Source organism: Lissotriton vulgaris, chromosome 1_2 (genome assembly GCF_964263255.1).
Source record: "Lissotriton vulgaris chromosome 1_2, aLisVul1.2, whole genome shotgun sequence".
Classification (NCBI taxonomy): Eukaryota; Metazoa; Chordata; class Amphibia; order Caudata; family Salamandridae; genus Lissotriton; species Lissotriton vulgaris.
Genome location: NC_141686.1, coordinates 351,618,179 through 351,634,547, shown reverse-complemented (window position 1 = coordinate 351,634,547; position 16,369 = coordinate 351,618,179). Strand labels below are relative to the sequence as shown.

The window sequence follows — 16,369 nt, the reverse complement described above, 5'->3', positions numbered from 1 at the left end:
ATAAATAAAAATGTTGTCATTTAAAATGCCAATAGCTCTAACTTTTGCAAAGGCGAGACCGTTGCATTGTAAATGCTTATTCCTCCTGTAATGCACCGATTGCTACCTCATGTATTTTGGTTGCTCACTATTGTCACTTTTGATTCATGTAACTTGACGTTTGCTTTTGTAATTTGTTCACTTGTAATTTTCTCCTCATGTATCATTACTGCTCCTATTGTGAAGCCTCTGACACCTTCGGTTAAAGTCCGCGCGAGATAAAATCGCATACATAAATAAATAAATAAAAATAAATACCCTCCTCTGCTCCTCTGCCCCCTCCCCCCTCCCACCACCCCCCTCCCCCTCCTGTCAGTCTCACCCTCTCTCCTCTCTCAGGGTCTCTTCTCTTTCACTGCTGGAAACTCATGGACAGTTTCACTTCCGGGTCACCGGGGGCAGAGTTGGCAGAAGCAACGGAGCCGAGGGAGCTCTCTTCAGGCCTGTGAGGTGAACAGTGTCTGGGTCACGGTTGGCAGCGTCACCACTAGCAGTGGAGACGGAATGAAGCCTCCTCTCAGGATACCATAATCCCCGCCCCTCCCTCTCAGTAATGTCTGCTTCCGGGTCAGCGTCAGCAGAGTCAGTGTCAATACCGGATGTTGCCGAGCTCTCCTCAGGCTTGTGAGTATGATAGTGTCCGGGTCACGGGGGGGGGCAGAGTAAGCATCAGCAGCGAGCCCAGGAGGAGCCCTGAGGGTCTGTCTGTCCAGGGAAAGGAGGAGCCCCTGAGGGTCTGTCTGTCTGTCCAGTGGAAGGAGGAGCGCTGAGGGTGTGTCTGTCTGTCGAGGGAAAGGAGGAGCCCCTGAGGGTCTGTCTGTCTGTCCAGTGGAAAGAGGAGCCCTAAGGGTCTGTCTGTCTGTCCAGTTGAAGGAGGAGCCCTGAGGGTCTGTCTGACTGTCTAGTTGAAGGAGGAGCCCTGAGGGTCTGTCTGTCTGTCCAGTGGAAGGAGGAGCCCTGAGGGTCTGTCTGTCTGTCCAAAGGAAGGAGGAGCCCTGAGGGTCTGTCCGTCTGTCCAGTGGAAGGAGGAGCCCTGAGGGTCTGTCTGTCTGTCCAAAGGAAGGAGGAGCCCTGAGGGTCTGTCCGTCTGTCCAGTGGAAGGAGGAGCCATGAGGGTCTGTCTGTCTGTCCAGTGGAGGGGAGGAGCCCTGGCTGCAGTTAAAGTTACCTTCAGTTTCAATCGTAGACACAGCAGGGGTAAGTGAGCCTCTCACACCCATCGTGCAACCTAGAAGGTGTGAATACAGCGTGCGGGTGTACTGACCTCACACCATCATTAGGGGGGAGGGGGAAAGTGCACTGACCTCACACCATCATCAGAGGGCGCAGGGGGCAGATGTACTGACCTCACACCATCATCAGGGGGTGCAGGGGGCAGGTGTACTGACCTTACACCATCATCAGAGGATGCAGGGGGCAGGTGTACTGACCTCACACCATCATCGAGGGGGATGCAGGTGGCAGGGGTACTGACCTCACACCATCATCAGGGGATGCAGCCTGAGGTATACTGACCTCACACCATCATCAGGGGATGCAGCCTGAGGTGTACTCACCTCACACCATCATCAGGGGGTGCAGCCTGAGGTGTATTGACCTCACACCATCATCAGGGGGGTGCAGGGGGCAGGTGTACTGACCTCACACCATCATCAGGGGGTGCAGCCTGAGGTGTACTGGCCTCACACCGTCATCAAGGGGGTGCAGGGGGCAGGTGTACTGACCTCACACCATCATCAGGGGGTGCAGGGGGCAGGTGTACTGGCCTCACACCATCATCAGGGGGTGCAGGGGGCAGGTGTACTGGCCTCACACCATCATCAGGGGGTGCAGGGGGCAGGTGTACTGACCTCACACCATCATCAGGGGATGCAGCCTGAGGTGTACTGACCTCACACCATCATCAGGAGTGCAGGGGGCAGGTGTACTGACCTCACATCATCATCAGAGGGGGCAGGTGTACTGACCTCACACCATCATCAGGGGGTGCAGGGGGCAGGTGTTCTGACCTCACACCATCATCAGCGGGTGCAGGGGGCAGGTGTACTGACCTCACACCATCATCAGGGGATGCAGCCTGAGGTGTACTGACCTCACACCATCATCAGGAGTGCAGGGGGCAGGTGTACTGACCTCACATCATCCTCAGAGGGGGCAGGAGTACTGACCTCACACCATCATCAGGGGGAGAGGGGGCAGTTGTACTGGCCTCACACCATCAGGGGGTGCAGGGGCAGGTGTACTGACCTCACACCATCATCAGGGGATGCAGCCTGGGGTGTACTGACCTCAGACAATTATCAGGGGGTGCAGGGGCAGGTGTACTGACCTCACACCATCATCAGGGGGTGCAGGGGGCAGGTGTACTGACCTCAAACCGTCATCAGGTGTGCAGGGGGCAGGTGCACTGTCCTCGCACGGGGCAGGTGTACTGACCTCGCACCATCATCAGGGGATGCAGCCTGCAGGTGTATGTGTAATGTTTAATAATTGTGAAACTACATGGGCTACTGTTATATATGAACCATTTCTTTTAGCCATGGCTCTTTAAAGAACATATCATTATGATATTTAAACACCCATATTAACAGTGTTTATATCCAAGCTACATGTCCCAGAATGCTATGTATCCTTGCTGAAATTTAGGACTTGAGGTGTACTGAGCAAAGGGGGTAACTTTGTGACCTTGTTAAAGTACATCAAAGATTCAGTGTGGCCTCAGTGTGTGGTCTTAACTCCTTTATATCCAGAATGGGAAACAACCTTTACGACACAACCATTACACCACAATACACTTACAATGCAGGCATTACATTGCAACATCCTTTACAACGCATGATACTACAATGCAGGCATTACAACACATGATACTACATCGCATTTCACTACTACGCAGGCATTACAACGCATACCATTACAACGCATACCATTGGAGTTAGAATATTAATTTTTACCACTACACTATCCAACACTTACTCTACTGTTGCACCCCCCTGGAGTTAGAATAGTATTTATTACCCCTACACTATCCAAGACTTACCCTACTTTTGCACCCCCTGGAGTTAGAATAGTAATTTGTATCCCCATACTATCCAATACTTACCTTAAATGCAATGTAATGGTATGCGTTGTAATGTAAAGGTAGTTTTTTAAAATGCGATGTAGTTTCATGCGATCTAATGGAATGCATTGTAGTGGACGTTGCGATGTAAAAACTGCGTTGTAAGTGCATGCTTTGTAAATGTATGCGTTGTAACGTCATACATTCGTCCAGAATGGGTCGGTTTGGAGTTGTTACTCATTTTCACGAATACCTGCTCAGCCCTTGTTTTTTGATGTTTGTACTCAGTGGGAGGTTGTCTCTGCAATGGATTAAGAGGTATGCTAGGAGGAAATAAAAGCATATTTTTACAGAACAATATTAGTTTCTTCTCTCAAAATACATGTCTTTATTAAGCACCTTTGTCCACAGTTCTGTACATTGAACCCTTTGATATCCGGACTTTGTTCCATAAAGTAAGGTGATTGTTTTATTCATAACTAGCATATGAAGCTGACTTCTAGTTCATTGATATACTAATAATTTGTGGGGCCCGGGCAACACATATTTGGGGCTCCCTATTTGGAATACATTTGAATTTATTACCGCTTTTAGGGTCATTGAAGTCCGTGTGATACCCCAAAATATTTAATCGTGTTAAACATTCAGAACCCGGGGCCGGCAAAAGCATCTAAAAGCCCAAGCTGGCTATAGTCCACCAGCCAAGTACTATGAAAAGAAGCTTGAACAGACATTGATAAAGATATTTCTTTTTGCGTTTGAGTCTATATTTTTTCTTGCAAAAAGGTTTTATGTGGTCGTCCAGTCAGCTTGTTACTCCCATTGCAGGAAATCCTGTTATGGGTTATGTGTTCTAAGTTTAGTGGACTATAAATCAATCAATCAATCAATCAATCAGGAGTTTGTTAAAGCGCAACTACTCACCCGTAAGGGTCTCAAGGCGCTAGGGGTGGGGGAGGTGCAGGTTCCATTCCATCAAGGAGGGGGTCTGTCGAAGAGCCAGGTTTTGAGGTTTCTTGCGAAGATGGGGAGCGATGTTGTCTGTCTGAGGTGGAGCGGAAGGGCGTTCCATGCTTTGGCCGCGAGGAAGGAGAAGGAGCGGCCTCCCGATCTGGTCTTTCTGGTGCGGGGGACCACGGCGTAGGAGAGCTGGGCTGATCGTAGGGTCCTTTGGGGTGCGTGGAATTTGAGCCGGCTGTTCAGGTATGCTGGTCCGGTGCCGTGGAGGGCCTTGTGTGCGTGGGTGAGCATCTTAAAGGTCATTCTCGCCTCAACGGGGAGCCAGTGGAGTGTGCGCAGGTGCTGGGAGATGTGGCAGTGTTTTGGCAGGTTAAGGACCAGTCTTGCGGCGGCGTTCTGGATGTTCTGTAGCTTGCGGATGAGGTTTTTGTTTATTCCGGCGTAGAGTGCGTTGCCGTAGTCGAGTCTGCTGGTGACCAGGGCGTGAGTGACTGCCTTTCGGTGTTCGAGGGGGATCCATTTTAAGGTCTTACGAAGGAGGCGGAGGGTGTGGAAGCAGGAAGATGAGACAGAGTTGATCTGGCGGTCCATTTTAAGCTCGGAGTCCAGGATGATTCCCAGGTTGCGTGCGTGGTCTGTGGGGGTTGGCGGGTTTCCGAGGGCGGTGGGCCACCAGGTGTCGCTCCAGGCGTCGGGGTTTGGGCCCTTGATGAGTACTTCTGTTTTGTTGGTGTTTAGTTGTAGGCAGCTGTTTTTCATCCATTTGGCGACGGCTTCCATGCCGTCTCGAAAGTTGCGTCTGGCGGTGTTGGGCTCGTTGGATAGGGAGAGGATGAGCTGGGTGTCGTCTGCGTATGACACAATGTTGAGTCCGTAGGTTCTGACGATGGGGGCAAGTGGAGCCATGTAGACGTTGAAGAGCGTCGGGCTGAGGGAGGAGCCCTGGGGGACTCCGCAGGTGGTAGGTGTGGGGTCTGAGAGGAAAGAGGGGAGTCTGACCCGTTGCGTCCTGCCGTAGAGGAAGGTGCAGATCCAGTCGAGGGCCTTGTCCTGGATTCCTGCGTCGTAGGGTGCGGTGGGAGACTGTGTCGAACGCCGCTGATAGGTCTAGGAGGATGAGGGCTACTGTTTCTCCTTTGTCCAGTAGGGTGCGGATGTCGTCTGTTGCGGTGAGGAGGGCGGTTTCCGTACTGTGGTTTTATCTGAAGCCGGATTGGGAGGAGTCGAGGATGTTGTGTTCTTCAATGAATGTGGCGAGTTGGCTGTTGATGGCTTTCTCGATGACTTTCGCTGGGAAAGGGAGCAGGGAGATGGGTCTGTAGTTTTTGAGGTCGGTGGGGTCCGCTGAGGGTTTCTTTAGGAGAGGGTTGGCCTCGGCGGGTTTCCAGTCGTCAGGGAACGAGGCGGTCGCCAGGGAGCGGTTGATGGTGTGGCAGAGCATGGGTGCGATGGTGTCAGCGGCTCTGTTGAAGATGTGGTGGGGGCAGGGGTCCGTGGCGGCCCCTGAGTGGATTGACTTCATTGTCTTCAGTGTGTCTTCGGTGGTGAGGGCTGTCCAGTCATCAATCGCTGGTTTCCGGGTGTCGGGGTGGTTGGTGAGGGTTCAGTGTGTTGGTTGTCTTTGTCGAAGTTGTCGTAGATGCTCTTGATTTTGTGGTGGAAAAAGGTGCTGAGTTTGTCGCAGAGGTCTTGTGAGGGAGGGATGTCGGTAGACTCGCTGGTGGGTTGGGCGAACTCCTTGATGATGCTGAAGAGTTCCTTGCTGTTGTGTGCGTGGGTAGAGATTCTGTATTCAATCGCTTTTTTCCTCGTTTCTCTGATGAGTTGATGGTGAGCGTTGGTGTCGGCTCTGAAGTTGTTGTGGGCTTCTGTGGATTTGGTGTTTCTGTAGGCCTTTTCGAGGCGGCGGCATGTGCGCCTGGACTCTCGAACTTCGGTGGTAAACCATCTGGCTTTCTTGGCACGGGTATTGTTGTTTTTCTTGAGGGGGGCTATGGTGTTGGTGCTGTCCGATATCCTTCTATGCAGGGTTCGGGCTGCGGTGTTGGGGCCGTCGTTTTCCGCGATGGTTGGGGTGGAGTTGTTGAGTGAGGAGGTGAGCTGGTCGTCGGTGATTTTAGTCCAGTTTCTTTGTGGAAGCAGGTGCTGGTGTATGTGGATGGTGGGTGTTCTGAAGGTGAAGTGGACGCAACGATGGTCGGTCCATGGGAGTTCGGTGGTGTGGCTGAAGGTGATGGAGTTTCCTGTAGTGAAGAGGGGGTCGAGGGTGTGTCCTGCTGAGTGCGTGGGCTCGGTCACGATCTGGCAGAGTCCAATGTTGTGGAGGTTGTCCAGGAGGCATGTGGTGTTTAGGTCCAGTTGATTTTCGAGGTGGAAGTTGAGGTCTCCCAGCAGGGTGTAGTTGGTGGATGCGATGGCCTGCGGGAAGATAATGTCCATGATGGAGTTGGCGAAGGGTCCGCGGGGTCCAGTGGGTCGGTAGATGAGGGTTCCTCGGAGGGCGGCAGTGGGGCTGGCCAGTATCTTGAAGTGAAGGTGTTCCATCAGTTCTGTGGACTCTTCAGGGAGTGTGCTCAGGCGGAGGCTGGATTTGTGGACGATGGCGATTCCTCCTCCTTCCTGTAGATCTTGTATCCTTGGGGGATGGTGATGGCGATGTCCGGTCCCGAGGTGGCGTTGGTCCAGGTTTCGGTCAAGAATGCTACATCCGGGGTGGTGCTGTCGAGGAGGTCCCAGATTTCTGTGGCGTGTTTGTGGAGGGATCGGACGTTGAGGAGGATGCATTGCAGGGTCTTCGGTTCGGTTGTGTTCTTGTGGGCGGGTTGTGCTGGATCCGTGTTCTTGGCGGTGCTGCAGGTTTGCCGGCAGCGGTGACAGCTGAAGGGTCCATGGGTGTCGGCTGGTGATGCTAGCTTGCAGGTGTTGTTGCAGCCTGGGTTGAGTGCGTGGAGTGCTGCTGGGTCGTAGCTTTGGCGGGGCGGAGGTCCAGGATTCCTGGTGCTGGTCGCGGACGGCTCGCGGACGGGCGCAGACGTGCTTGCCTTTGACGCGCCTTCGGTGCACCAGCGGCGCGCCCGCAGCCCGCGGCCGCGCAGTGGCCGCCATTAAGTAGGGGTCGGGGAGGGCTGGACAGCTGGGAGGCGTGAGCGGGGAGAGGAGCTGGATTGGGCCGGTCGCGCTGGGGGGGGGGGGGCCGCGGGGGCAGCAGCGGCGGGGAAAGGTAAAGGGAGGAAAGAAGGGATAAAGAAAAAAGGGAAAATTATCAGAAATAAGGCACAAGAGAGCAGAGATGCAGAAAAGGGCAGAAAGGTGAAAGATGGAAAGGGTAGAAAAACGAGTGAGAACGAGTGAAGGAGCAGAGGGAGAGAAAGGGAAAATGGGCAGAAATAAGGCACAAAAGAGCAGAGATGCAGAAAGGTGCAGAAAGGTGAAAGATAGAAAGGGTAGAAAAATGAGTGAAGGAGCAGAGTGAGAGAAAGGAGACAGAGGTCCACTGGACCACCAGGGATGAGGCGCAGGGAAACCTGAGGGTGGGGGAGGGCCTCGATCACTAACACTCAAGAGTGCAGGGGCAGGGGCACCTCACTTAATGGTGGAGCTGCGAGGGTGGGAGAGCAATTTCACTGACAATGAGTCGGTGGTCTTGCTCGCCCTTCCCCGCAGTGGCCGCCATTAAGTAGGGGTTGGGGAGGGCTGGACAGCTGGGAGGCGGGAGCGGGGAGAGGAGCTGGATTGGCCCGGTCGCGCTGGGGGGGGGGCCACAGGGGCAGCAGCGGCGGGGAAAGGTAAATGGAGGAAAGAAGGTATAAAGAAAAAAGGGAAAATATTCAGAAATAAGGCACAAGAGAGCAGAGATGCAGAAAAGGGCAGAAAGGTGAAAGATGGAAAGGGTAGAAAAACGAGTGAAAACTAGTGAAGGAGCAGAGGGAAAGAAAGGGAAAATGGGCAGAAAAAAGGCACAAACGAGCAGAGATGCAGAAAGGTGAAAGATAGAAAGGGTAGAAAAACGAGTGAAAACGAGTGAAGGAGCATAGGGAGAGAAAGGGAAAATGGGCAGAAATAAGGCACAAAAGAGCAGAGATGCAGAAAGGTGCAGAAAGGTGAAAGATAGAAAGGGTAGAAAAACGAGTGAAGGAGCAGAGTGAGAGAAAGGAGACAGGGGTCCACTGGACCACCAGGGATGAGGCTCAGGGAAACCTGCGGGTGGAGGTGGGCCTCGATCACTAATACTCAAGAGTGCAGGGGCACCTCACTTAATGGTGGAGCTGCGAGGGTGGGAGAGCAATTTCACTGACAATGAGGCAGTGGTCTTGCTCTAGACTAGTGCTCTAGACTAGACTAGTGCATAAGATCACAATAAAAAGACTTATACACATACCACTTGAAAGTGTAGCTTTAGTGGCTGAATATTTGTAATTACAAATAAATCCCCTTTCACCATAGGCATTCCTGCTGCAGCAGCGAAATTCCAAGCACTGATCTCAGGATTTTCGCCATCGCATTTGTGAAAATCGAATAACTTTCTCTTTATTTCTCTTCCCCTGCCTTGTCCATCTCAACTTCTGTATATGTGTAAACCTACAGCTAAATGTTCGTGCAGAAACCCGAGCCGCTTTCAGTGGCGGGCCTTGGTGGTGTCGCGAACCTCAAATGTCAACAACAATCATTTCGCCGGTTTCCCACAAACGATGCCAGGGCCACAAGTATTCCTTTTCAGCGTGTTTTTATTTTAAGCCAAGTCACTCGACGCGTTTCGGAGGCACGAGTAGGAGTGCAATGCAAATCAGTGTTTATACAATATCATGTGACACACCTCTAGGTAATAGACAGTGACAACAGATTCAAGGTGTTTGAACGTCCTCGGAGCTGGGAAAACAGACTTGTTTAGTCAATGTTGGCAGATACATCGTGAGACATTGCATTAAAATCATCATGCAGTATGTAAATTAAACATTAGGTCATTGCTGTTTACCTAACATTTTTCTTGATTTTCTTATGTGCTATTGCGAAATGCATTAATTCTGCATCGTCATGTGCGGCACCTTGTCATTTCCAAACAAATAAGTGCTGGCGAAAGTTCACTGTGATTATAAGACAAACCACGTCATCTGTAATTATACGTGCTTGGTTTAAAACACATTCAATCACTAGTGCTGGTGACCAAGCTCGTAGAATTACAGATGACGTGATTTATCTTATGATCACACAGAACTCAACTCTGAGTTGAGGCTGGGTAGTCCACGCATACAAAGGAGAATGTGAGGGTTGAGGCTGATCAGACCAAGCAAGCACAAGAGAATGTGAGGGTTGAAGCTGAGCAGACCAAGCATGCACAAGAGAATGTGAGGGTTGAGGATGGGCAGACAAAGCATACACAGGTGAATGTGAGGGTTGAGACTGGGCAGACCACGCATGCACAAGAGAATGTGAGGGTTGAGACTGGACAGACCAAGCATGCAAAGGAGAATGTGAGGGTTGAGACTGGGCAGACCAAGCATCCACAAGACAGTGTGAGGGTTGAGGCTGGCAGACCAAGCATACGCAAGAGAATGTGAGGGTTGAGGCTGGGCAGACCAAGCATCCACAAGACAGTGTGAGGGTTGAGGCTGGCAGACCAAGCATGCACAGGAGAATGTGAGGGTTAAATCTGGGCACACCACTCGTGCACAAGAGAATGTGAGGGTTGAAGCTAGGCAGACCACGCATTCACAGGAGAATGTGAGGGTTGAGGCTGGGCAGACCACGCATGCACAAGAGAATGTGAGGGTTAAGTCTGGGCAGACCACGCATGGACACTGCGGAGCAGATTTATTATTTTTTAGTGCAACATAGTTCAGCAGTTAGGTGCAGCGCTGTGATGTGCGAGGGGGAGAGAGCCGCGCTGAGCCGGGTTTATGAAATACAGCACGCTGCTGCTCACTACCCCTGCACTAGTACACAGTCTACCTAGGGCCACACAAAACCTTTACACCATACGTCAGAGGTGTGTGTGCTGTCTAGCATAGGATTCGTACTGGAAACACACCATTACAGTATAAAATCCTATAAATAGAGTAATCCTTAAACACTCCAGAGTTTGTGTTTGTGCTGTAAAGTGCTGCACAGGTTGTGCTTGTGCTGTAAAGTGCAGCACAGGTTGTGTTTGTGTTGTAAAGTGCAGGGCAGGTTGTGTTTGTGCTGTAAAGTGCAGGGCAGGTTCTGTGTGTGCTGTAAAGTGCTGCACAGGTTGTGTTTGTGCTGTAAAGTGCAGGGCAGGTTGGGGTTGTGCTGTAAAGTGCAGGGCAGGTTGTGTTTGTGCTGTAAAGTGCAGGGCAGGTTGTGTTTGTGTTGTGAAGTGCAGGGCAGGTTGTGTTTGTGCTGTAAAGTGCAGCGCACATGCAATGTGTGGAGTGTTTGAAGAAGGGACAACGTTTCTCCGTGTTATCACCTTATTCAAGGGTTTTTTTAACATAAAATTCACAGACCCTCAGTGCTCTCACAGTGCGATATTGAAGCCTTGTAAATTTTTCCATATTTCTGCACGTCGCTGATATATGAAGTATCGCGTGTCCATGGTGGTGATAGAAAGGAGGAGTTTATTTCTTACAGAATGCTCCATCCACAGATCTGCTTCCTCCTCAGATACTGACACCTTCCAACTTTCTCAGCAGCATTCCACATTGGGTGTTGCCTCAGAGACTCTGGGATGTCACAGCGCTGTTGAAGAGACTACAAGAACTTTGCGTGAAGAGCGAGCCGTGATTATTTGGGGTGTTACATGTGATTGTGCAGATCTGTTCCCGCCCTGTGCCCACCCTGGGTGTAGGTCTCTGGTAGTAGTTGATGCCCGTGAATGGCTTATACGAAACCTAACCCTTCACTACAAAATGTATGGAAGTGATTTGTGTGTACGAGACAGTGTGTATGTGTTTGTTTGTGATTGGTCGTCTAGGTGGATACATTATATATGAGCGTGCAGTCTTGTCTTCCAGGGTATTATAAACCTTTCATTGCTGCAAGGCTGTTACAGTATTCTCTTTTTCTGGTTGCACAGTGTACAATTTGAGCAGACCAAGGAACAGACGTAATGTTGGAAACACCTTTCAAATCTGTGCCTTTCATAATATATGAGCTATGTTGCGGGTATTGTCAAATTTTAATTATTCCATTTTTTTCAGGTTTTAGAAATTCGCAATTTTCTCTGATCAGGAGTATTTTGACCTAACTGTCCTGTGATAACGTGTTGTCTTTTCTCCTTTCCTTCTCTCTGTAGACACTTGAGACTTGAACATCAATTTACCAGAATGGGCAGAAGACGGGCTCCAGAAAAGAAAGTGGCAGCGCAGTGTTCACGTGAATCCGTAACAGCCACAGTCCCGTCTTTACCTCTCCATGACGTCTCAACTTCAAAATCCCGAAATGATGCTCAGAGGGACCAGGACCTGGAACCGCTTTCGGAGAACCTGCCCCACATTATCCTTTTATCCATGCTGGAGGAGTTGGAAGCCAAACTGGATAACTTGATGAATACTGTGGAGGACGTACCTTCTAGAGTCGCTGTGATGATTAAGAAAATCTGGATAGAAAAGGATCAAGGTTATCTAGATAATGGTACGGTGTCTTTGGAGATGGTCTGTCCGGCGAGCATTAGAGATTGTGCTGTTAGCCGGTCTCCTGCAACACCTCAACTAGACAGGCCAGGGGAACCGAGCTTGTGTCTCGAGACAGTGTGTTATGATGGGCATGCACAAAAGCAGGAGTGTACGCTCTCCACGCCAACTGATGTTCAAGGGCGTCCAGAGGAGCCAAACCTTTGTCTACAGCCAATGTTTCCTGATCGACATCACCCACACCAGGACCAGTGCTTGCAACCTGGGTTTCCAGATGGAAATGGAGTACAGCAGTATTGTACTTTCTCCCGGTGCCCTCAGACAGATCCTCCATGCAGATCACAGGAGGCAAAGCTGTGTCTTCACTCGGAATTTGTTGATGGGCAGACACCACAGCAAGACCAGAGCGTACTGACGGCGTTCCCAGAAGAGTGGGAGCCAGATGAGCCCCTGAAGCAAGAACCATCCCCATTGTCTACTAATAGCTGGGACCAGCAACAGAACCTCTGCCCACACTCACTATTTCCTGAAGGACACGAACCACAGCAAAACCTCCCTATACAACCCACGCTACCAGATGGGAACGGACCTGATGATCCCTTGGAGGAAGAATTGATGTGTTTTGATTTCCAAGATCCCCTGGAGAACAGCGGCCTACAACCCATGTTACCTGATGGGATGTCATCAGACGAACACTTAGAGTCTGGGCTATTGTCCTTTGATGATTTGGGGTCACAACAAACCCAGTGCCTACAGCAACACCTATGCTTGAAGCAGGAACTTCCTTATGCGCAGGATCCAAACGTGAACTACGAGCCAGAATCTATGCGCCCTGAAGCACAGGAACCAGACAAACATGACAATCTAGACCCGGCCTATACTGATGCACATGGTTCAGATCAGAATTACAAGCTAGAACCACTGCACACTGCGGCACAGGACCGAGAGCTAGAGTCAGTGCTTCCTGAAGCACAGAAACCAGGTCAGAACGATGAGCTCGAACAGACCTGTGCAGATGCACATGGTTCAGATCAAAAGTACAAGCTAGAACCTCCTTGTACTGATGCAGAGGGTTCAGATCAGAACTACATACTCGAACCACTGCACCCTGAATCACAGCATCAACACCAGAACTGCAAGGCAGAACTGCTCTGTCCTGATGAGCGGGGTCAGTGTGTGCCTCCATCATTCCTAGGACTGGATACACATACTGCAGATGAAGACTCAATGGAGAGAGGAAATACAAAATCACATTTATTACTATTCGAAGCTACCCCAGGTATGTGTTTTACTATAAATGGACTCTTGGAGTGCATACTAGCACATGTAACCTCTTCAAAATGCGTATGGGCAGATTTTAGAAAGTCTCAGAGAGGATGATTATGGTTTGGATGGAACCCACTGAGCGATACTCACCCCCAGAGTACGAGTACACAGGGTGCAGATGTTTCCCTGCATTTTCCTCCTCTGGTTCCACACAGGACTGCATCCTAAGCAGAAACAGGCCTGGTAATGGGACTCTCCATGGGACAAATAGGCCAATAGCTCTTCTCGTTCCTTGTTCGTCCCCATTCCAGACTGAGGAACTGAAAATAGCGCAATTCATGGGAGGAATTACTGGCCAGAATCATACTTAATAGCCGGATGCAAGGGATGTGGTGTTCATTGAGAATAGCAGACATGCGCAGTCTAGAGAGGGAATTGTGTTTCTAGTTGCACAGTTACATTGGATAAGACGCAGTCGTCTCCAGTTCCTGATATGAAAATCCTGCTCTGTATTCGGCCTCAACAGCAGGGCCGACCAGGGATGTTGTTGTCACTGCAGGGTTCTCCTGGAGTGCACACCAACTCATGATAGACAGATACACAAATGTTATGGAACTCTGAGGTGACTTGCAATAATCATATTATATGCACCAGGTGGTACTTTATCCCGTATAATACATGGTCACACCATCACCTTTTCCCCAAACTTGGTGCGTAGCTCCTACATATGCAGCAGCTAACATGTTTGCAAACATGAAGAATGAACGTTAAACCTCTTGTGCAAAAGTAAAAATAAAAACTGTTAGATATTTGTTGCAAAAAGATGTTAGAAACAGTTCAATAAAAGTCCATTTAAAACAAAAAGCTGCAGTAGCTCGAAATGTGTAGAAACATGCAGAAAGATTCCACCCTTCATTTATCTAAGGAAACTATTAAACATATTCCCTCTGCTTCTCATAGTAAACTAGTAACATACAGCAGAAGTAATAAAAGCAAAGTTCTGTTTGTTGCTTTAAACAGCTGCTTCAATTATGCTTCGTGACTTGACCTTCTTTTCACATCAGCTGCTGGCGCTGGCAGCAGGCATTGTGCCCTCAGGACTCGACTGTAATAACATATAAAAGCTGAGTTCTGACGTCTTTTCTTCATAATCACTGACTTAGTGCGTCAGAAATTCCTGATTATAAAGAAATTAGAGACTGCCATTTATACAGGGATTACAGAATCCCATGTAATATAATTATATATATATATATACACATATAATAACTTTGGCACAGTTCAATGAATCTGCACACAACTATTTGGGATTGGCATGGCTAGTTTCATGCAGTGTTTTTTTGTGGTCCTCAAATTAAGCCACTAGTCATTTAAGATAGAGCTACTTGGACCTTTAGCCCATGAATGGTCCGTGCATCTGGACTCGCGGACCCAAATGTAAAAATATATTGGATCCGATTGGATGAGGGAGCTTGTTCGCCCATCCCTTTCGGATACGTAAACCCAAAGTTGGGTCTGCGGACCTGAAGCTCCCTGATTGGCTGGCTATATCTTGAACCATTACATGATGTAGAGACTTGTTCCCCGCACCCTGTAAAAATACTAAAGAAGCCATAAAGAGTTGTGGTGCCGTCCTGTCTCTCCCTGATACAGAGGCTGCCTAAAATGTAGAAAGAAATTGTTGATTTTGAGACAGAGGTTGTGTTGGACAGGCCACATGAAGGGCCGCTCTCCCCCGGCCCGACCAGGCCCGAGCCCGGTCACGCAAATACCACACACCACCATTGCACGTCCTCCGTCCCCTCAGGGACCCCTGCCTTCGAACATATCGACCTCGTGGGCCCGATCCACTGCTGGCCCGCGCGCCCATCCGGGACGCCATCTTGGACACTCCACCACGAGGCCGCCTGGCCCCCGATCGACCTCAACCCTGGGCCTAGCCAGGCCTCAGACATCCCGGCACCACCATCCACCCAGGAGGTGAGCAGGCTACTTGGCAAGTCAATGGGAGAAAGAGGTGTCGATGGCTCTCCCCCGCCAAGTGCCGCTCGGCCATCGCCTCCCCGGGCGCTGGCTCCACCCCCCTGCTGGGTGTCGGGACACCCTCATCCCGGACCTCCCGACCTCCAGGTGCGAGGGTCCGGACATCAAAGAACATCAGCCCTATAACTGGGGCAGCTCCAGAGCAGGAGGGCAGTTGTATCTTGGAGTCGAGAGACGCAAAGAAGAACTCATCCTTGACGGACTACTGGCGCTGCCGTAGCTCTGCCTTGTGCACCTTCGTCTTGCCTGCTGGCGCTGCCGCAACCTTCGTAACCTTCCGATCCTTCATCGTCGTCGGGACCTGCTGGCGTGGCCGCGGACCGTTTGCAACCATCATCTCATCGGGACCTGCTGGCTCCGCCGCGGACCGTCGTTTCCTTCGTCCATCTCGGGACCTGCTGGCTCCGCCGCGGCCCGATCATCTAGAACGCCGAGCTCGAGGATTGAGAGCTATTTCCACCTGTTGGTAACAAGACTGTCCCGCTACCCTTTTCCCAAACCAGAGACCAGAATCGAGGGGACCCCTGAGTCCAGACCTCCTTGTACCATTCCATCGTACTTAAAGAATTGCCTATAAAGTCTCGTTGAACTTTACCCTTGTGTGGTGTCCGTCTGTGGGGGGGAAGTTACTTGTCTGTACGATCGCTGGAGACGGCTCTCCCCGGAGACCTCTCCCCTTATCCTCGGCCGACCCTCCCGGTCCGTCTAACATTGGTGGCCAGCGGCGCGATCCGAATCACCGCATAATCGTACAGAGAGTAGCTCACCCCACGACGAAATCACGATGACGACTAAAGAAAGCGGAGCAACCGAGAAATTCCAGATGGAGAAATTGGACGAGTACAGCCATCGTGAACTAAAACAATTCTGCATCGAACTAGGTATCGCTACCACCGGACTAAATACCAAAGACGATTTTAAGCATGCCCTAGAATCTTGGGCAGAAACCGGGGCTGCCGGAACCCCTGATCAAAGCATCGCAGCAAAAACCACCACGGCCCCTGAAGAGCGAAGAACGGGTCTCTCGCAAGACGAGATCCAGGAACGAGAAAAAACCCGACTACACGAGCTGGAAATGGCCCGGCTCAAAATGGACATTGAACTTAAGTTGGCCGAACAAAAAATCAACTTAGAGCACCTGCGTCTCCGAGAAGAAAGAGAGGAGAAACAGAGACAAAGGGAGCTCGAGGAAAAGAGACTGGCATATGAACACGAGCGAAAACTAGCTGAGATCGACCTACGCAAGCAGAATAAAGAAGTAGGGGTGTCCGAGCAACCCCACACCCCAGGGGCAACAGAGAAAAAGGTACACATCCCCAAGGATGTCGTTCGAGAATACTTCCGAGAGGACGACATCCAGCAATGGTTTAAGGCCTATGAAATCGCTATGACTGCACACCGGATCGATAGA

At 50.5% G+C, this 16,369-nt stretch overlaps 1 protein-coding gene across 1 annotated transcript in view; it reads left to right on the top strand.

Moving 5' to 3' along the window:
• Positions 1–694: 694 nt before the first annotated feature.
• The window catches only part of LOC147736778 (uncharacterized), a 71,401-nt gene continuing 55,726 nt past the window's right edge, over positions 695–16,369 (top strand). Inside the window, exons 1-2 of the mRNA XM_086953487.1 lie at positions 695–1,236; positions 11,313–12,928. Coding sequence (XP_086809613.1) covers positions 11,344–12,928 — 1,585 coding nt within the window. The 5' untranslated portion in view covers positions 695–1,236; positions 11,313–11,343. The remainder of the gene's footprint in view (positions 1,237–11,312; positions 12,929–16,369) is intronic.